Raw genomic sequence first — 21,994 nt, forward strand, 5'->3', positions numbered from 1 at the left:
AAATGTGGTGGTGACTTCTGCCCTAAATATTGTCTACACCCTTCAAAATGCAGACTCCTCCTGTAGCAGGACTGGGACAGAACGAGCAAGAAGAACTATTAAAGCTTGGGGGGGATGGTGGAGATGGAAAGGCTGATGAGAAGAGCACATAATACACATCCAAAGAATTATCTGGGACAACCAGAATGAGAGTGAATTCAGAAATACATGGCTGATCAGGCTGGTAGCTTCAGAACGATCACCTGGCAAGCTTACTAACAGAACTTCAAAAACAGGGATGGATGCAGGCTCCAAAGGAGCAACGAGACAGAAAAAATACATGTTTCCAGGAAATAAGATTTGAAGGACAGAGCCTTGTGCACTGAACCACCGCAAGCGTTGACACACCACAATTTCGAGCCACGGTGGCTCTTGACTTCAACAAAAGTCTCATTCAGGGATCCAGAATTAGCTGGAATTCTGCCTCATTCAGCAGGAAGATGAATCAGTGTTTGGTTATCTTTGTGCACATAACCCAAATTTCTGTGCTGCTTGTTCGGCTGCTTACTTCAGAGAAAGGGTTGTTTTTTTTTCAACCAACTGGAAATGTTATAGCCTAACTAAAACAAATAGCTAGTCCTACCTCGTCTCCATTTGTGAAAAGCCTCTTTATTTTATTTTATTCACATAAGAATTATAAATTCTGTTTCAAAGCAGAAACTCTTCATTAATCTGCCTAGCTAGAACTAAAGTTTGGTTCTAAAACATGGTCATGTGTTTTTACCTGATCCGTATCCCTTCTAATCACTGCTACTCTTTTGACTTCCCTGATTTTGCTGTTCACTGGACACTTAGTCAATTGCCAAGATAACGAATTCCTGCAAAGTAAGACAGAAGTCACACTCGGAGCTATTACTTATAATAATTCACAGAAACTAGAAATAACTTTATTTTCTGTACTTACAAGTCAAACAGGCCTGCTGAAAAGCAATTACAAACTGAACATGCAGGTTCTTTTGCATTTACTGAAATGTGTTGATGCTGGAAATGAGTAAGCTCCTCATTTATTTCCAATTAAAACAAAGACTGCTATCTTTTTAGCACTGGTCACAGCTCTGCATTTTCTTACCACCATTTTATGCTCATTTATCAACAGACGATAGAACAAGGCAACCTTAGAGATTAACTCTTACAAACTAACTACATTAAAAAAAACTCTTATAGTTTGTACTATATTAAATGTCTCTAAATTCAATAATTCTCAATGACATCTTCTTATTAAATAAAACTGAACTTCTTATTAAATAAAATTCTAATAGTGGTGAATATTCAGCTCCACTGAAGTCAATGGCAAAATTTACAGAACTTCATCATCAGACTCTATTCCACTTCTAAAACAAGGATAGAGGTATCAGTCCTGAAAAACACTGCACCAATTTCCTTCTAAAATAACACTGAAGAAGCGAGTCAGATCTCAGCATACTACATCAGATGAACTCAATTTTTTATTTAATGTCAATGTTGACTTTTTAAAAAAATATATATATATTTGAGTTCAATAAGAGTCAGGAGCCCAGCATACTGTGGTGCTGCAGTTCCAGTCGAGGTCAGAAAGTGAAAGCACCGTTTCAGAATTCACAGGAAATGGTCATTTCCCTTTAGTGGTCACACTAAGGACAACTTCAAGATGTACTCAATTTTCAGTTCTATACTTATCTCTTTTCTTTAACTGCAGTCCTTAAAAGCTCCACAAGAGAAAGAGAGCATCAGATAAACGTCTAACACCTATCTAGAAGGCGTGTCAAGAACAAACAGTGGGCACAAAGATGGAGCTTTTCAAGAACTCTCAGTGGTGGCGTCAAGTCTGCTCCTTTGCAACTTCACAGAAACTTTAACTTCTCCAAGAGCACAGCGAGGCCATCACTAAACGGTTTTGACAATCTTTAAGGTTTTGCAAGTCATATTGGAATTCCTCTGTGCCCATTAACTGATTTTATATCATATAAAAAGGTTTTATCGTTTATTTTGGTTTTAAGCCATATAGGCATCACTACTTTTCGACACATTGTGTAGGCAGAAAATGTTACGCTATTTGACATTTCACTGAGTGGCAAGAGTATTTTCTCCACGGAAAGGAACTCTTTATAATAACGTTCAGAAGTTGTATTTAGCGGTTCTCCCATGGCCATAGGTTCAGATAATACATGGACAAACTAGGTTGTACAGTATACAGAAACTTCTCGGAACCAGGCAACAGATAAACACATACCAGATGTAATGCTGACAGAAACAATCAATTTTGTTGCAGTCTGGGAGTAGATCAATACAATACATCCCAATTAATAAAACAGAAAATTACTTCTTAAAATTACTGTTGAAGCTGTACTCTGTATCAGTAATATTACAATGATAAAACAGATACGGAAAAAAAAGTTAAATCTCCAATGCTGTTGAATCCCAAAATTCTTGCGTCTATTCCAGATAAAAATCAACATTGGCCAAGTGTTTAAAATTAAATCAAGCCCATGAATGATAGGACATGTAATCCTCAGAGAGTAAAACTGAATTTGGCTCCTTTCTGGGGAAAACCACCTACACGTATTCTTGAATATGAATCTTTCTTCAAAGGTTTAACAGGAAACTTCAGGTTGATTCAAGGTAAATACAAGCTCCTGTTATCCAAGAAGATAAGAAACACAAATGTACTGGTATTGTTACGGTGTTGTAATACATTACTGAATTACACAACAGTGTTATTTCCCCAAATTCCTATAACTTCTATGACTTGACAGGGACACGGGCTACTAATGACAACTTTCATATATCAGATAATAAAATGCTTTCATAAAGCATCACAACTTCCTCTGTTTCCAACAGAAGTATTTAGTAAAATGTTATTAAAGATGTTAACCTGTGAGCTGCTGCACCATAAACAAAACAGTCAGTAAAAACGCAGGAATACGATATTTAAGCCTTCCCATACAATTCTGCAGAAAAAAAAATTGTAACAAAACCCAGCAGTGGTACCTCTTGTGGTTTTTTTAGCATAGTTCTGAAATGTGCACCAAAGAGCTACAGGATAAACCTTCCAAGCTCTATTTCACATTAGTGATGTGCATTAAAATATTGATTCTCTTTAGACAAAGGATAAGGCTTATACCAAAAAAACATTGTGCCACTCGGCTGCGTATCTTTGGTATATTTATAGTGCAGCTGTTCTGTTTCACCTCTAAAGGGGAAAGTTTTCCAAAGCGCTGCATCCCCTGCCACTGAGAAGCTACTATGAACTCCTACATTCACTAGGACCTTAGACACTAACTTACTGCTTTAGACAAATGAAGAATGTGCAGTGAAAAGAATTTCTTCCTGTTTTTAAATATACTATTGAAATAAAATTAAACCATGCCAGATTTCACATTAGAAAGTAACAGTACGTTTCAATTCCCTTGCAAGAGTTCAGGAGCATACAAATGCGAGCATAAATTTCATGGCAATTTTTAATGACAGATATCCAAGGTGCTATTTGAAAACCTTTGTAATTTAATTATTGTTAATCTAGATTTAGTCAACTTTCTCTCTGCAAAAAAGACATGTTTTTCATTTTGCTTAGATATTTAGAATTATTCAAAATGCATTGAAAGACTAGAATTACTTAATTAAAATATACTGCAAGCATGTTTTTCTAAACTTATATTGCTAAAGCCTTGCTATATGGTAAGTTTTTTTGGAGTTGGCCTTTAAACACAGTACCATGTATTCACAGAAGCCTAGATATATACCTGTATTTCATACTGCTATTTGAGTAGGCATACCAACACACAACTATAGTACATATCATCCAGTGGCAGTGCAATAAAATGTAGCGCCATCGAAATGCCATTTAAGGATTTTTCAACTTCTGAACAACAGCATTCTTTCTGAACAGGTCTGTCCAACCAAACTTGCGTATTGCTGAACGCTGGCTTCGTCACTTGGCCCCTTCCTTCTTTTCTTATACACACTGTAAGACATCATGGTTCTCTTGTGAAGTATTTTCACTCTCCCCAGTTCCGTAACACGACCTTCATCAACTGCAAAGAGAATCAAAGAGGACAAAAATTAGTTATGTATAGCGTCCATATGATCTTAATTTATGTAACTAACTTCAATATGCATAATGAAAACTGTATGAAGTAATAAAATTAATCTGCAGATGAACAGCAGATGAAAGGCAGAGCTGATCTACAGAGCAGTCTTCTTGAACCATGGTTGAAAACAAAACCTAGCCTGCTAAGTAACGGTATTTGTGGTGTGTGAAAAAATAAATCATGCATCACACAGTTCTAATGGTGATATATTGCATTTCTGAAAATACCTCCACTGCTATATTTTAAAATTAACATTCATTTAATGCTCGCTGGAGCCCACTGCCAGAAATGAAACTCTATCTGGGAAATACTTTCAAACACAACCGACCAGAAGAGACTTGCTGTTATTGCCATATTGCACTTAATTACTACACTGCCTGCAAACTCCACAAGCACAGAGCGCTCCCTTTCCCCAGTTGTGAAAAGTGTATTAAAACCAGCAAGAAGCCTCCGCGCTGTTTGCCCTGAGTAAGCATCAGGGAATAAACTACCTTCCCAGCGAAACTCCCTGGCCCTCCAGCCCCCATCTTTTTTTCCTCATTTATACTGGTTTCTGAGTTTCTCTAGTAGAATGAAGTTAAACACACACCCTTACTCCAAGTCTGATCCCTGAGCTCTGGAGACCGACAGATTTAGCAGCGCAAGCACTAGCAGGGTGGGCACGACATAATTCCTCAGGCTTTCAAAGATACACACACCATAGTTGAATCTTATTAACCTCACCTACAGGCCCCTTGTGACTTAATTTAACCAGAACCATACACATAAGAGCATTGTTGAACAAGTTAAAACTTCCTTATTTTTATGAATCCAATTGATGCTACTATTGCTGAATAATAATGTTCTATAGCTGCTGTGTGTCAGAAAAATTGGCCCTACAGTGCTAGAAAACTCTTTAAAGAAAGTTGGAGAACGTTCCGCGCGCCTAAGACCATTGCAGAATAAATTAATAAAATTATTATAAAATACTAGTAAAAGAAATCTTGGGAGTTTTCTGAACTTCAGGTTTAAAAAGCCACCTATGTAAGAGTCAACTTAAACACACAAGCTGAAATATGAGTTTGAGAATAGAACCATATAAATTCAAATAGTAACAGAGACGCTTACTTGGAGATCAGCATCTGGGGACATAAACTATGCAAAGACTCAATCTTTTTTCAGCATCAGGACATTATTCTGACTGAGGAGACCGCACAGGTAAGTATAATTGCTTAGCTTTAAGTACTACATCAGTCTGCCCCAAATTAAAACATTTAATATGTTCACATACGTACTTCATTTAGGTCAGAACACGTAGGGCTGCTTGAACAGGATCTGAACAGTATCCACTCTACACCATTCCCCGCTCACAACACCCGCAATGAAGCCTTCTGCTGATCATCAGTTGACTCAAAATCAGGTAATTCAAATAGCTATTTCATGGACAAACATTGTTTGCTCATTTGTTTATGAGAATAAACAAAGGTAGAACTTTCTCAGCAAGTGTCACAAACGGCAATAGATCCAAAGTGCAGAGGACATGGCACCAGCTCAGAGAAGCAAATTGGTCACAAGTGCCACCTTACTTTTGTTTTTCACACAGCTGAAGCTCACTAAGCTTGCCCCAGGTAAGCTAAGCAACGTGTCTGGAAGAATCTGAAAAAATCTTTAAGACAAATCTCTAGTCAAATGTAGCCCTTACTACAGGAAAGCTTAATAGTCTTCATGCTTTATTAAAGACAAAAGAGGTCATTAAATGCTTTTCTTTGCAAGATGTTCTTAAATCTGTGCCCTTATTCATCCACAGAAACGCCTTATAAACATTTTTCTGCTGATTGCCTGAATTTAGTATGTGAAACTTAGCGAAGCCCGCTTTACAAAGTTGAGAATGACTTCATTACTTTTATCTATGTTTTGATTCCTAACATGAAAGCACAATGTATTTCTTAAGACTTAACTAGGAAAATGTGGTTTGAAGGAAGAAAGTCTGAATAGTACTTGCTAAGATTGCGTTCTCCACTAATTATTGTTGGCAATTGCTTTAGATAAACACCCAAGTCAAAAACACTTTATGGCCTTCTCTCCCTCTTTGAAATCCAGTAGGTTTTTGATGTGTGGCCAACACTTTTCTGATATCCCAATAGGCTGTTTTTACTACCAGCCCTATGGCCTCTTCTATTACATCCTCCTCTTTTCTGAAAGTTCACCAAGGAAAAATTTGCAAGTTTAGCTTCTGGAGGTGACACAAGTGTAAAGCTATTTTAACTTCTTAAATTGGAAAGTTTATATTTACTGCACCTCTAGGCTAACTGTAAGTTTGTGTCCTGAAATGGACTTACGCCAAGCCTAGCCTTCATAGTCTCACGCCAAAAGCCCTTTTAAAGCCATTCACTACTCACTGTTTGATACTCATTTCTTTCAAATAATACTGAAGCCTGATAGTCTGGATGAGTTCATCCTTTGGCTTCTAGTGTTCCTGGCCCCAGATTCAATTTCTTACAGTAACTAAAGCTACTGTACCTCAGTTTCACTGTAGCCTTACTGGCTCAGCTGAACTCTCTTCTTGTCGCTCAGCATTTATACCCTTACTCCACTTTTACTCATTCTATCAGCACAGTCAATGCATTATCCTTCTTGCAGTCAGGCTCATGCCAGCTCTGGTGTGCAGCTATATGAAACAGTTATTATGACGAGGCTTATAGCAAATTTGTTAAGCACTGCAGCCAAGTGTTTTCTGGGGAGAAGTAAGTCTTGCCAAACCATGCTGTAGACCAGTCCTTTCTTGGACTGTGGCACAGGTTTGTAACGCAACCCCCGAGGCAGGAGAAGGCTCTCCCATATCAATTGAAAAATACCAGTACCTTGAAAAAAAATCACTGTAACATGAATACTTCAGACATGCTTTAAGCTTAACAGACTGTATAAACTACATATATAGAAACTTGGTAATGAATTTATCATGAGGAAAAGTTTAAACCCAGATATGTTTGGTCTTATAAACTTACATTTGATTGACTGTGTTTTTATTTCTGCTACACATTAAGGTTGATTCCAGATTCTTGAAACAAGGTTTCAAAGGCAGCAAAATAATAGCCTTCAAAACTTCCAAAATGTCTTTACAAAGATTACCCGTTTTAGTGAACATTTTTCCATTGACTCCCTCCAAAATCAAAACTTGAATCATAAAAATAACATTCTGTAAATGTACTTAAATATATATAATTTAAACTCCATCTGAAAAAGAAACCTTTTACTGAAATGTTAAGCATCAGTAAAATAATCTCAGGTACATAGTTAAGCTTTTAGAGAAGGTGAATAGGAACTTGTGTCACCATAAGAACAGATCCCTAAGTTAAAATTCAGCCACCTTTCAATTGCTACTGCTCTGGAGGCAACACCCTATGAATTCAGGAAAGTACTCCCTTTAGTCATCATTTAAACCTAAGCAGAATGGCTTTAAGATAATTTAATAGAAAAGTAGATTGAGCTCTGACACTGTTTAAAAAAAAAATTACCCCCCAAAAAAGAAAAATTAAATATCAGCTCCTGCTGAGTGGCAAGTGATAAAGTTTGCTTTATATTTAAGAAGATGTCAACTGACTTCTAACACCCCTTCTCTGTGTGACTGATGCTGGGATACAGTAATTGGGAGAAATCCCAATTCAAAATTATATCATATACTCTATTAAATGAAATTACTTGTTGAAAATAAGAAAAACATCTCTATCAATAAGCATTATTTCCGTGCTTTATTAAAGCAAGTTCAATTAGTGACTTCTATTTCCGGAAGGACCCAGACTGATCAGATAGTAGAAAGATACATGAGGGCAATTTTAATCGTTACTGCAAGTACTGAATGCAATATTATTACCATTAAAAAGCTAGAAGAGCTTATTGATTCCTTCTCACACTTTCTCATTTTATACCTCCCAAGTCTCCCACTAACCTCTGCTTCTCCTCACAAATAGTTCGTGCATTAATTTATAGAAATCTTAAACGAGATAAAATCATGGGTTTGAAGACAAAATTTCTTTTGCAAGTGCATAATTCTTGGATATCTCATTGAGTTATGATTTATAGCCAGTTAATTTTCTAAGGCTTGCTTCTTTAGCCATCACCCCAGTCCAGCTCTGTAAGACTAAGACCAGACCTTGTACACCATGGTTTCAAAGCCTGTTCCATGCAGCTCACGTGGTAAGTTGCTTCTTAAGAATACTGTAGAAACCATCCTCCTGTAAGTCCACATTTTGTTCATTTAAGTGAGTAACACTGAGTCCTGGGACATTTTTTAATGTTTTTAAATTTTTTTTTTACAATTTATCTATTTCTGTGCTTTCTCTCCTCACACCTCTGGAAGCACTTCATCTTTATGTTTTGAAATGAGTGGATTTGGTGGAAGCAGTTTTATTAACAAAGAGCGTTACAGATGAGCAATAGCACTATAAGGAGGTACAGTACTTCTAACATCCATTTGAATTCTTGGGACTTTGCCTTTGTATCTGTGTAGTCTACAGAAGACACACTGTCACCTCACATATAAAACGTACAAGATTTAACCCCATAATTCAGTTACATGTATCTATATATTTTGGATGATAGATACATAAAAAACCTAAACGTCAGAAAAATAAATTTTGTAGACTGAAAGTACCTGTCATTTTAGGGAACTGAGCAACTGCGGATGCCAACTGTCTGTCTTTACAGAAATATCATCCTGTAAGTCTCAAAGCTAAAACACACCTGAATTCTTGTTGCATAAATTAACTGTCATTTCTTTCTCTCCCCTATAGTCCTAAAGCAGCAAGTTATTTATATAGCATTCATCTATTGAAATTTGAATATAGGGCAGATTTCATATATAATTCAACCTTGCCACCATGATCCCATAAAAAACCTGCAAAGATTGCAATGAGGTGTTAAAATTCTTTGTTCCTGCCCCCTTATCATTACCAAATGCAATTCATACATGGAGAATTTCTTTTCTGAAAAAAACCCAAAGCATATCAGATATGTTGCTAAGTATTGGTAAAAAACAAAGTAAAAAGTAAAAGTCATCTAAAGACTCTCTATGCCATTTGTCTTGGCAGATGTCAGGCAGATACCGGTTTGATTTCTGGGCCCAGCTACACACACGCACCTTCATCAAAAGCACACTCAACGTTGCTGAGAAACACTGAGTAACAGGCTAAAGGTAACTGCAGCGGTCTCCAATGGTAGCTCATCCAGCAATCAGCCCCAGAAATACTTTTGTACTCAAGGGACCAGGAGGAATGTGAAGAGCAGGCAGTCTGACACTCTCCTGTACAATTCAGTTTTTATTTCTTTGCACAAACCAAACCAACTTCCCCCAAAAACTTCAAGCTCCCTCCTGAAACCAAAACATGAGTGTCAAATTCTGACAAGCATTCCTGCTGAAATACCAACATAAAATGAGGAGGAATTATTTTACCATTTTTATTCACAGCAACAGCAAAACGGGCATCAGTGTGCATTTACATAGAAATTAAAAGTTTTGTGTTCTGAATTCTTTTCTACAGCATAGGGATTGATTAGCATCTTTATAAAATTATTTGGGGAAGCTGGTATCAAAATATTTTTATTCTGTGCATTAATCTTTATTATTACTACCTAATATAAGCTGAAGTGAAAAACAGCTACATCTGGTCAGAAAGCCAGGTAAGCATGTGCAAAGCCGTACAGCTGAGACTCGGCAAGCAGAGACCGAGCTCTGCAACAGCCTGCTGCAACTCTACACAGGCTTGGAGCCAACATCGCATTGAAAAAAGTGTGATGGTTCAAAGGTTTTTGTACCAAATTATTACTAAACCAGCTTTTTGGTGGTGGCTGATTTGGGTCAAGCTGGTTTTGATCAATCCTGATTTGGAAAGACAGCCTGCAGTGGCAGCGTTCTGTACTGCTCTTCAGAGCCACGTGTGATGGATGCTGAGTCAGTGGCACCTCTTCACTCATCCCCTCAAATATATTCCTCACAAACATGACATTTTTAAATTTGTCAGGGGCGTAATCTATGCAAGCAAGCTAACTTTTTTTTTTAAAGTACGTTTTTCCATTTGTAGGAAAATAAGGGAAGAAATAATTAAAAATAAGTGACAAATCTATTGATTTTCTTATTTTTTAAATAGGAAGGAGGACAACTGCCAATTAAAAAAACCCAGTGTAAGTTACAGGAAAATATTGCTTCCATTTTCTGTACAGAATGGATTGAGAATTAGTAAGAAGTCTTACTGAGGTCTGCTATTTCTCATTTCAAAAAAGAAACATGGCACTCCTGTTAAACTCTGAAATGGCGTTGTTTCTGATCATAAGTTTCAGTTTCCTTAAATGCTACTTTAACCCCCTGGAACAAAGAAAGTATTTGGCCGTCTTCACTTTGTGCTGCTGCATCCCTGCTACACAGAGAACCTGGATTTTATTCTCTCCATAGTAGGATGAGACAGTGGAAGAAAGAAAGGAAAGAGACGAAGAACCAGTCCTAATTCAGCTTTTAAAATATTTAAAACTGTGCCAGTAACTGAAACCTGTGATTCGCTTTGAAAGCAGACTTTGAAGGAAATGCACACATAGTTAGCTCACATTATCAATTAGTTTCCATTTTGTTTAAAAATGGAATCTTAGAAAAACTATTTTTACCTCTAAACATTAAATCCACAGGAAAAAAAAAAAAAGTACAAAGATTAGCACTCGACAATGGCTGTCCTTTCAGACTGACAGCCCAAAGGGGATGCTTCATTTCTGGTTTTGTTTCAAGTTGTTCTCAGTTTTTCATTTTCAATTTTGAAGCAGTTAGGACCTGCATCACTTGTAAAGATGGACACAGCATTCACATTTCCCAAAACAAAGAAAAATAACAGGTTCAAAATTCAATTTCCAAGGATTTAAAAAGTTTCATGATAACCGAGCTTTCAAACTAGGTGTAAAAACAATCAAAAGAAGGACCCATCCCTTGTTGTTACACTACAGCAATGTTTGTTTATTTGAGAAACATTACAGCATTGTCGAATTTCTTTGAAAAAAAGCTACATCTGGTTTACATGACCTTGTCACAGTTAATGATCAATGATTTTAAAACAAAGAAACTTTAAAAGGAAGAAAAAAATTAGCTTTTCAAATTTTATGACTGAAATATAGGAGATATTAATTACTGGAAACAGAAGATATTTCTACCTCAATCACTAGTCTAATGTATCTGACCTTTGAATTTAAGCTCGTTTCTTACTCAGTTTAAAGCATTCTTTTCCTTCACCAGCAAAGCATAGGAAGTCATCCTCAAAAACAAACCAGACAATACATAGTGACAAGATAAGTGATACCCATTAATAGTAATATTTATATAAAACAGTGAGTTGAAACATGTTTTTTCTCCAATTGCTTCTTTCATACTAGACTCATACATAAAGAAATATTAAAGACCAGTGTGCCTTGGGGTATAAAAATTCTAACTCGAACCAAAATAAGAGTACAGTTACAATGAAGTATAAACAACAACAACAAAGTAATAAATGAAAAGAATTCTTAATTAAAACCAGAAAGCGCAAGTCACAAAGGAAGTACAGTAAAATGTTCAGGATATTCTCAATCCGCCAACTCTTTACAGTCACTCTAACAAGAAAAAAATCAGAACTTTTGATTCAAAAGTTCAAAAAGAGACCGTTTCTAAGGGGAAAAATGCACCTTATCAAAATAATATCAATGATCCTTAAAACATAAACACAGAAGAACTACAGTTTTACAAGTATAACTTATAGGGACACTTAAAATGGGTAAAGACAGGATGTTAAATGAGGATAAATCCTAAAGACATCTTACAAACAAAACTTTTGGCCTTCGTGCCTGAAATCATACAACTGCTTTATGATTTGCAATTCAATCCTGAGAAGCAAGCAGACTAATCACTTGACAAACGCATTCAAAATCCGCTAACCGTGCTGTGCTGCGTGGAAACAATAACTCATTGTGTTTTGACTCTTATTGTTCTAGTAGTAAACATGAATAGGGGTCAACGGAAAACATTTCCTGTGAATACAGTAATTCACAGCACTTCTCATTTTCAGCTGTAATTCACAGCAACCTGCAAAGGCTCCTGCTTACCTGCAAATACAATCCTTTGCCTACATTGCACAACACTAAAATCCAAGTATGGCCCGCCCTTTTGGACACATTTGAAAGTGATGCACATAAAATAATAAGCATAAGATTCCCAGATTATTTATGAGGCGCTCTCGTATAATACAATGATTCTAACCTACCTCAATTTACTATCTTGAAATATGGTGACAGAGAAACGGATACCAAGGGCCTAGACTTCAATGATATTGGTATTTCTCCATGGACTTGCTTTTCAGGGATGCACTACAAAAAAGACTAGTAGTACCTGGGAAAACATTAGTTAAATGAGACTGAAAAACTTCCTACCTGAAAACAGTATCTAGTTTGGTCCAAAGTCAAGACACTAATCTAGCAGAATGTACATGAATAAAGATAACTATTTCACTTTTAGATGCTCTTTCAGAAGACAAAATGAACTAGTCAGTTCTTCTGAAGTTGTATCTTGGACACTATTCTTGGTGGCTTCTGATACAAGAAATTAGAATGTGAATCGCCTAACTGCATACCCAGGAAGCTTTTGTGGGACATTTACTTTTTTTTCTTGTTTTTAATACCCTTTTTGGTCATCCAGGCAACTTTCAGTTATGCATGCGGTTTAAATGCACCATGCATACAAAGGCCAGAAGCAGAACTGCAGCAGGTACCGCTCAGCTTTAAATGCACGAACGCTGTGAGACCCTGGTTCTGTGCACGGCCCCGCAGACTACCTCCCTAAACGAGGTTCTGTGACTGCAGGGCCCAGGCAATCAGCAGACTGCATAAGGTAGTTTTGCAGATCCGTGCAGGCTAGGTCAAGTTTATAAGCTCATTCATTTCCCAACTCAGTTTTGCTGGGCTTTGCAGGCATTTCTAATGCATGAGTCTGATCACGCTGGGTTCTAGGAAGGTTTACTTGCTCTGGGTCAGCTTTGATGAGACTGACCAAGATTCATCCTGCATCAGATGCCTCTCCCCGTGCTTCTCTGAACATTTGTTAGCTGAGTTTTTCCTGTTCCTCAAAAGTATCCGAGTTATTCAGAACAACACAGGGACATTCAGTATTCTGGGCTGCTCATTTCTCTTTAAAGGCAGAACGGAAAATGCTGGTCAAAGTCAAACTAGCCCTTGGAAACAGCAAATTAAAGCAACTCTCTAATTTGCTTGGTAACAGGGACTCAAAACTGCACGCATATCTTTCCGGAGAGTTTAGCAAGGTACCTGTCATTTCAGGAACATCATCAAAAGTGACTCAGTTACTGGTGAGAGAGATACATTAAACATGCTATTAAGTCTGTCAATTAAAGGTTGAGAATATTGAATTGGGGATGCATCTTAACTAGAAAAGATGAGGGATGGAAAGCAACGGCTACACAAACACTTCCTATTAGGGATGAATGAAATACTTCATTCATTTCTCACAAAAAACATGAATAAATATTTTTCTTAGATAAATAGATATTATCCTTAGACAAATAGATATTTTCCTTAGACGAACACAGAATGCTTACCTCGTTACTAACTCTAGCAGAACTTTAAAACTAGTAACTACGCTGACATCTCAAACAGAACAGCTTATTCCATCTAATTAAAGAACATATTTTGCATAAGAAAAAACACAGAAACACTACCTAAACTGCAATTTCTGTTCAACTGGTAGCTAAAATACCTTGCCATTCAGTAAGATTTACCCTAGAAGCCAAATACTCAGCTCCACTAAAATAATAATTTTCCAACTACAATGTGACACTAATGAGTCAAAGTTTTGCAACATGAACAGTGCCCTAAGACGACGTCTGACCCTCATGCCTAGGTGCAAGCAGATGATAGCTGTCCTTCCCAGTATCTACATTTCTGCAACTTCCACTGATTGCAAAGCTGATATTTATGACATGTAAAAGTGTTTCAGACTTCATTTTTCACGTCAAATTAATTTTACAAGGGCTAACAATGGCGGAATAGCATTATTGCCTCATTTTATATATTTTAGAGTCCTTTTGCATTGCCCAGACAAATAAGAAAACACACTTTGTAATTTTAATAGGCCATTGTCATCCTCTGGATTATAACCTTGCTTCCAGGGAATAAATTTTTTTAGTGGCTAGGACAGAAATATTAATTAAAATGAAGGGAATTTTAGCAATTCTGGACTTTAAAAAAATGTATTTCATAAATATATTGTCATATAAGCATTTTCATCACATTTATGCAAGAATAAAAAATGTTGGCAGCTTTGTTTCTTTTTCTGAAGCAAAATCTCCCCATGGGACTGACCCTAATCCAGCTGATAGCGAAAGGGTACTACCAAGGACTGCAGACTTTCCCATGAAGGCTTCCACGAAGGCTTTTTAAGTTAAAAGTTAAGTTCCACTTTTACCCAGAATTCTAGGGACTTTTCATCACAGATTTTAATGACACTTCAGGCCGACAGCAAAATCAGTACTGAGCCCCAGGCTTACACTGTCAGTAATGCCAATGGAATAAAAGAACTTACAAAAGAAGTTAGAGGGTTATGCTTTAGGGAGTTACAGCTCTAAAAAATGAGGCAGAAACAGGAAAAAATCTGCAAGAGTAAAAGAGTTAAACACTATTGATTAAAACATTTGAACTGCATAGAAGTGAAAGTGATAAAAGAAAGAAGTAAAAATGGCAGAAAGCACCAAGACGGTCTTTCAAAAAGACGCACAAAGCAAAATCCTCCTTAAGATTGATATACAAGGAAGAAAAACAACAAATACAAGAGTCAAGCTGAGAATTACAAATGCAAACGTTTGCATGAAATAGGCAAAATTGAAGCAATTGGCAGTAGCTTATCAGCTAAGTAAATCAGATTACAGCGATCAATTTACTGGCTAAATTAATTAAAACACGGAATCAATTATGTTGCATGTGAAAAGTCAGGATGATGTCACCAGAGCGGAGAGTAAACATGTTCTGAGGCACTGGGGATTGTTACAAAAGTTCTGACCCTGGAGAAAGTTTGCTGTGGTGGTTGGTAGCATGTGGCTGCACTGGGACGCAGCACATGCCCGTAGTGTCGCTTACACAGCTGCTCCGTATCTGCACCTAATTACAGCTTTTAACTTTTATCACATTTTGAAACTAATCCCATATGCTAATTATCCTCAGCATGAAATAAATCTGCATGATCACTCTACTTATCCCACATTATTTAATTTTTAATTTCTGTTCTTGTGCTTCTAACACCTCTTGAGTATGGAAAATCATTCGTACACGGTTTGACAGTCCGTGTCCTTGACCACATTGCCCTGAATCTTCACCAACTAACGAGGTTACTTCTGGGCCAGTCTTGTGACTGGCAGAATTATTCTGCTAGAAAATCAAATGTCATAACATTTAAATGCTGAAGGAGTATCTTGTGCACACAGCCACCTAAGATTCACCTCTTCAATACGAGGTGAAGTATGCCAGGGTATCTTTATTTTTCAAGCAAAGTCCTCAAAAATTATGTAATTTCAAAATACGCCTGTTTGTTACACAATCTCTGTGACAGTCATTTTGGATTAAAACATATTTTGGGGAATCGTGCCATCCACACCAAATGCTTTACAAACTACGCTACAAGTCAGACGATGGTGCTTCTTGAGGGGCATTGGTTTACGCCACTACATGTATGTCAGAAGCAAATATATTTAGAATATCAATAAATACAAAATTTTAAAACACAAATATTTAGCAAAGTTTGAGATTTTCTACATCAATACAAAGTGGCGTTCATATTATGACTGTACCTCAAATCACATTTTAAAGACCCTACTGTCTTTGCAAAAAATTGTTTTGGGAGGCTCCGCTGCAGAGCTTATGGTTCAGTCTAATTTCTAATCCACAAGCCAATTTATACAGTGTCAGCTTTTTAGGACCCACAAATTAAGTTAATAACATTACCTTTTTATTACAGAAGCACTGGAATATTTAAGCATATTTTTGCATAGGGGGCTAAAAGCCCACACCAGTCATTTCAATTTAATCCAAACCCACTAAAAAGCAGGGCGGAAAATTTGCCTGGCTACACCTTATTGGCACTGTCTCCATTGTTTAAATATCTTGTACGCTCAAGGATCACACTGGATTTAGAAATATGCATTCTGATGATTCCAAGTGTTTATAAACTTAAACAGAAACAGATACAAACTTGTAAGATGTGTCTCTTCCACAGGAGCTGCTAGAAATAACTGATATGTCTTTTTCTTGGTTATAGAATTCAAATTTATCACCTATCGCTCAGACAAGATACTAGAAAGTTAGTTCTTTGGAAGAATTTAGTTCATGATCTACCAGAATTTATTTAAACTGTTTCCTAACCCTCCAAAGTACACAACACTATCTTGAAAAAAATTATAAACAGCAGTTGTTCTACAGCAGAGCAGCAATGTCTCCCTGATCAAATGATTACTTAGTTCTAAACAATTTGTTTAACGTTTTCCATCTGTGATGGTTTTGTGACTACATTTTCATCGTCTCAAGAACTTCAGTGCATTTATCCTTATAAACATTAATCTGCATCACACTACCCTTATAAACATTAATGGATACTGTCTTTTGCATTAATCTATCTGACTGGATTCAAGATGCAACATTACATGTGTGCAGCACTTTGCCAGGGATCTAAACTACCAGACGTGACCAAACGGCAACCACAGTTCACTTTATGGATACAAATATGTAACCGTGGCTTTTCCGTTAAGAGAGGGAGGAGGAGTAAGACCAGAATCATTCTAATACACTATACCTTATAAATATATCTTAAAATTAAACAGCCTCTGTATTAGATGGGAAAAATAAGGAAAAAAAAAAATTAACCAAGTACTTGTGTTCACATACACATGTAAAACATGTTTGAAATATGCCCTTTTTATTAGCAAAGAGTAGTATCTAAATTAAATGTTTTGAAAAACACCAACAGAAATCAAGGTTATTGAAATAGTTGTGACAGATTATTTTTCTAGTGAAAGCACTATGCACACAAATATATTTTTTAAATAAATACAGTTTTGTATAACTGCCTAAGCCTGCAGATTTCTGGCTAAGAATTCTAAGTTTTATTTACTAGAACTAATATCTCTCAGTTTCTTGCAAGAAGCATTAAGATGCATAATCAAGTCACCAATAAGAAAATTCAGAAGTTATTAAATACTGGGAATGTTGAGTGCCTTTTACTACTCATGCTTATTATAGGCAGCAGAATAATAACGCTGCAAAGCTGTGAAAACTTTCATTTTGTATGTGGCCAAAAAATTGAGAAGTTTTAAAAATCTGGTAAAAACTTGCAACAAACATTACAAGACTACTACAGAAAAAGACTGGAAATATTAAATAATTTTCTTTAGTTCAGTAACTCAAACCCAACAGTGATCTGGTATCAACTCTCTTCGTAAGGTTATATATCGAATGGGGGTTTTACAGAGTGATTCTCATGAGCCTGACATGAGGCCTCTCACTTCAAATTCTAACCTCAACACAGACAGGTGTAGCATCCCAGGAACAGGATGCTGGCACTGATTGTTGGACAAATACTCCTGGAAAGGAGAGCTCAGGCACTGATTTTAGTGTTGGGTTGGTTTTGGTTTTTTGTTGTTGTTGTTGTTGGTTGGGTTTTTTGGGTTCTGTTCCAACCACCCCCCCCACCCCCCCCGATGGTTAAGACTTGTATGTGAATGTGAGACAATTTGTAAGACTTCTTGGATTTCAACATTTGTTTCTCGTGCAAACATAGCCTCACCAGTTCCTGGGTGGCTACTGGCAGACCACTCAAAAGCACAGAAAAGACAAATTATCTTCTCTTCATTCCAATACCTATCATCATTTTGGCTCAGACCAGCTGGAAATAGTCTAAAGCCTGAATTCTTCTAAGGACCTCCACGCCTCTGCTGGAAGAAGCAAGATCTTTCCTGCTGTGTGGAGATGCAAGAGGCAAAGTCTGCTCTGCATCAAGAACAGTGAGGAAGGTGGTCGCTGAATCATTACGCACGTGCAAATTTCTGCTGGCATATGACCTTGGCTTCATGATCTCTTCAGGTTTTCACATCTAGTTGCTTTCTACATAGTGTATCTAAAAAACCACCTCTCTTACTCATCTCTACAAATATCTATCTAGATTTTTTAAGTTGTAATCCTACCATTACTTATTTCAACAGCTTTATTCTGTTCTTTGCAAGTCTTTCTCATCTTTCTGCCTACGTGAACTACTGCAAAGTTTACTTCTCTGTCTTTCCATGCAGGTCTCTACCAGCTACCCGTACTCCAATCACATCAGACCAGCCTCACTTCTAAAGTTTTCCAAGGTCTGTTTCAACCCCATCTTCATCCCTAGCACCTACAGGCAGTAACGCAAGTTGTACCTCAGACTGACTATGGGATCTGGTATCCCAGACCAGTATCTCTGGTTTTGAATAAAACTCCTCTGTGTCTCCCCATATTCTTCATTTCTCCTACACCTCTCATGCTGTGAAAGATTTCTCCATAAAGTCTAAAAGATAACTGATGTACTTCCTTAGACCCCTCTTCAAACTGACCTTCACAGTGATGTTTACAAAAAAAATCATACAGTTTAGTACAATTAGTCTAATTACCACTACTTAGTCTATTAATAGACTATAATTTATTCTATTACTATAATTGACCAGACAAACCAGAAGTGCTTCTCTGTTTCTTTATACCATCCACCTGCATCCATCGTGGTTTGTGTGAGACAATACTCTTTGGAGCAAAGAGTGTCATGTCTCTAAGAACACACAAAGCCAGCACAGAGGAGTCTATACATGCCTTTGTCATGTGTATTTTTCAACACTGGAGAAAGTACTTTCTTTTTAATTAATGTATTCCATTCGATTCCATTTTGATTTCACTCTATTATTAGAATACAGGAAGTGGAATAGATGTGTATCAGCCTCACCAATTTACCAACTTCATCAAACAAATCAGTCAAGAGAGAAAAAAAAAGGCATTAAAGTCCTTTTTGATCTGCGCTACTCAAAGCTTCTGCTCAAAGCAGTGGACACTGGAAGGCAGGAAGCGGCTTCCACCACTGTGATTGCTGTGGGCCATGCCTAGCAATTTGGAGCAAGCACAGCTTTTTCACTTGGGTAAAAAGCACCCTGTTTGCCCTGGCTGATGCACATACACCCCACATTGCGTGACACAGTCAGGAGGCTATAAAACCATGAAGGCTTTGAATCCACCACTTTAGACTGGGATTGTATCCGTCCTTATTTGATGTTGCTTCTTAAAGGTGTTGACAGTCCAGTGGTGATGGGAAGAAAGATTTGACGTCTCCCACTAATTTAATTACCACCCCAAAAGTAGATTTTCATGTAGATTTTACTTTGTGAAGACATTTTTCACAGGCTTCTCTCAGGAGCAACAAACTTAAATTCTCAACAGATGTTAGAAGAAAAAAAAAAAGGACACGTTGGTTGGTTAGTCTCAGAAAAATGTGAAGTGGAAGAATAAAAGTATTACCAGGATACCAAGTAAATTATTTATAATTCTTTTCATACTGCATTTGTTCCACAGGCAAAGCTGTTAGTTAAAAGTACCAATGAAGTAAAACCCTGAAGACCACTTTTGAGAGGAGGAAGTTAACTAGTGTGACAGACAGACCATGCCCAGGAATATTTTAGCAGACACTATCATGCGACTGAATTTTGCTCATCAGTTTTGATATGTTGTCAAAGTCACTGACAAGTACTTCTCCGCAGAGCAATCTTTTATTTAAATTTTTTCTTCAGCATAATTCCATCCATACTTACAGCTTCAGTTCACATAGGGTTCATTCTTAAAATAAAGGCTAATGGCCTGTTAGATGCAGTTTAACACCATCTCAGTTTTCGGAGTGCATCAGTATCCAAAGCCTCTGTTACTGCCCTATTTCACTAACTGCTGGTTATTTGTAAGTACGCCACTGGCCACTGTTTGATAATAAACACATCAGAATCCTAATAAACCTCCCTCATTTATAAGATGATGCCAGGTCTTCTGAAGTTTTCACATTGAACAGACAACAAAAATGAAAACTCGGTTCCGAGGCATGAGTAATTTAGGCAAAACTAGTGATTTAGAAAAGCAAGAATATTTGACAAACATGATCGTTTATCCATGAATGCTGCCTGAGCATTGCTATGGAGTTTTTTTTTCCTGAAGTAACTGATGTTTTTCAATACATGTTAGGAACTGCACATAAAGAGCCTACTAGCAGTTTATTTAAATATCAAATCTGAGAGTTTGCTGGCACAAGACCTCATCATTGTCTCCATATGACTGAAGTGTTTTGAGGTTAAGTAAGGTTGAATCTCATTACACTGGCCAGAAGCAGTAGAGAGCTGGACCTATTTCAACCATCAGGCACCCATGACTTGCTATCCAAAACAATAAAAGGTTATTATCGTTCCTATGATTGCTGGTTTAAATTATTAACTGTTAGACACGTTTTTAGACTTATCTCTGTGGTATAAAGAGGTAAGAACTTTTAGTTTGTCCTCTCTTGTTCATTCTCCAACTGTTAACAAAAGTATTAGATGTCAGAGGAGAAGGGGATGGAAAACAATCCACTTTAAAACCATTTGAAAATGCGCAAGGTCAGGACAACCTCATAATGTGAAACAGGCAAAATTCCTCTGCAAACAACAATCAATATTTTCTGATACTTTAGAAAAATTTTGCTACTTTTTGTGAGCATCTCTTTTCTATTTTTCTTTTTTTCAGAAAAGAAAAAATAACTCTGCTTATTGGAAGAGGCTCTGCAATGTAATGTATATGAATACTTAGAAATCCTTTTCATATTGCAGAGACCTGGAAGGCCAGAGGGCATAGCGCTCTCTCCTGAAGTAGCACTCGCTGCTGTTCTAGAATGCATTTTCATAACCTGCAACTGGTAAATTTATTAGGTAATTTTTTTATTTTTTTAACGGGAGGGAAAAGAAGTTGAAAAATTGCCAAACATGATGAACAAACTAGCGTGAGCTAATGTTTCAGAAATTTTCTGACATAACAGACAATATTAAAAGATTACTATTTCCAGTGACTGCCTTATTGCCCCAGGCAGCAATGCAAGTTCCGCTATTTCTCCCAGTTGTTTACTGGATCTGGTTATCGCCCTCAGTTTCTGCATCGGAAGTCCCACTCCTGATAAATCATGACCTACTTAACTGACATAATTATGGGCGGTATTATAGAAAGCTAATTCAAGAGGAATAGAGCACACCATCATTCCTATTGCTCTTGTTTAAATTCACTGTAACTTCATTACACTCATATTACTGACTATTATAGAGAGTAAAGAACTAAGAAGGAAACCACCTTCACCATTGAGAAATAGCTTCCTTAGAGATAGCCACCACTTAAACCTCAAACAACTATAAGCTCACAGCAGGTCCAGTGCATTTCAATGTGAAGCTGTGTTTTAATTTCCTTAAACCACAGGACAGAAGTCACAGTTCCAGTAGTGTCTGGGTGAGATATTCTGTGCTGATAATGATGCAGAGTTTTACATCCAGCAATTTCCAAATACATGGCATGCCACAGGAATTTCACAGAACTGAGAAAATGACACCCATTTGCTTGTACAGGGTTAACACCTTCAAAGGCACTAGTTTAGTTGTCATTTTTGCGCTTACATGAATGCACTTCTTTTATTTCTGAATAACAAGAGTATCTTGAACACTGCTGGCCTCCAAAACCATTTCCCTTCTTCCTCCTACCTTGGTAATTTTTTTCTGATTTCCTCTCACCAATCTAACAACGATCCTAGTTGATCAAGACATGATGTGCTGCCCATTTAAATCTCTTAT

The 21,994-nt window shown here is 37.0% G+C and overlaps 1 protein-coding gene across 7 annotated transcripts in view; it reads right to left on the minus strand.

Moving 5' to 3' along the window:
• Positions 1 to 895: 895 nt before the first annotated feature.
• Positions 896 to 21,994, minus strand: part of ATE1 (arginyltransferase 1) — an 84,786-nt gene continuing 63,687 nt past the window's right edge. For 6 of the 7 annotated variants that reach the window (XM_064464311.1, XM_064464313.1, XM_064464310.1 and 3 more), the window contains one exon: positions 896 to 4,049. In XM_064464311.1, the coding sequence (XP_064320381.1) occupies positions 3,871 to 4,049 (179 nt within the window). In that variant the 3' untranslated portion in view covers positions 896 to 3,870. The remainder of the gene's footprint in view (positions 4,050 to 21,994) is intronic. The other variant, XM_064464312.1, reaches the window with a different exon arrangement.

The sequence above is a fragment of the Phalacrocorax carbo genome, chromosome 12 (genome assembly GCF_963921805.1).
Source record: "Phalacrocorax carbo chromosome 12, bPhaCar2.1, whole genome shotgun sequence".
Taxonomy (NCBI): Eukaryota; Metazoa; Chordata; class Aves; order Suliformes; family Phalacrocoracidae; genus Phalacrocorax; species Phalacrocorax carbo.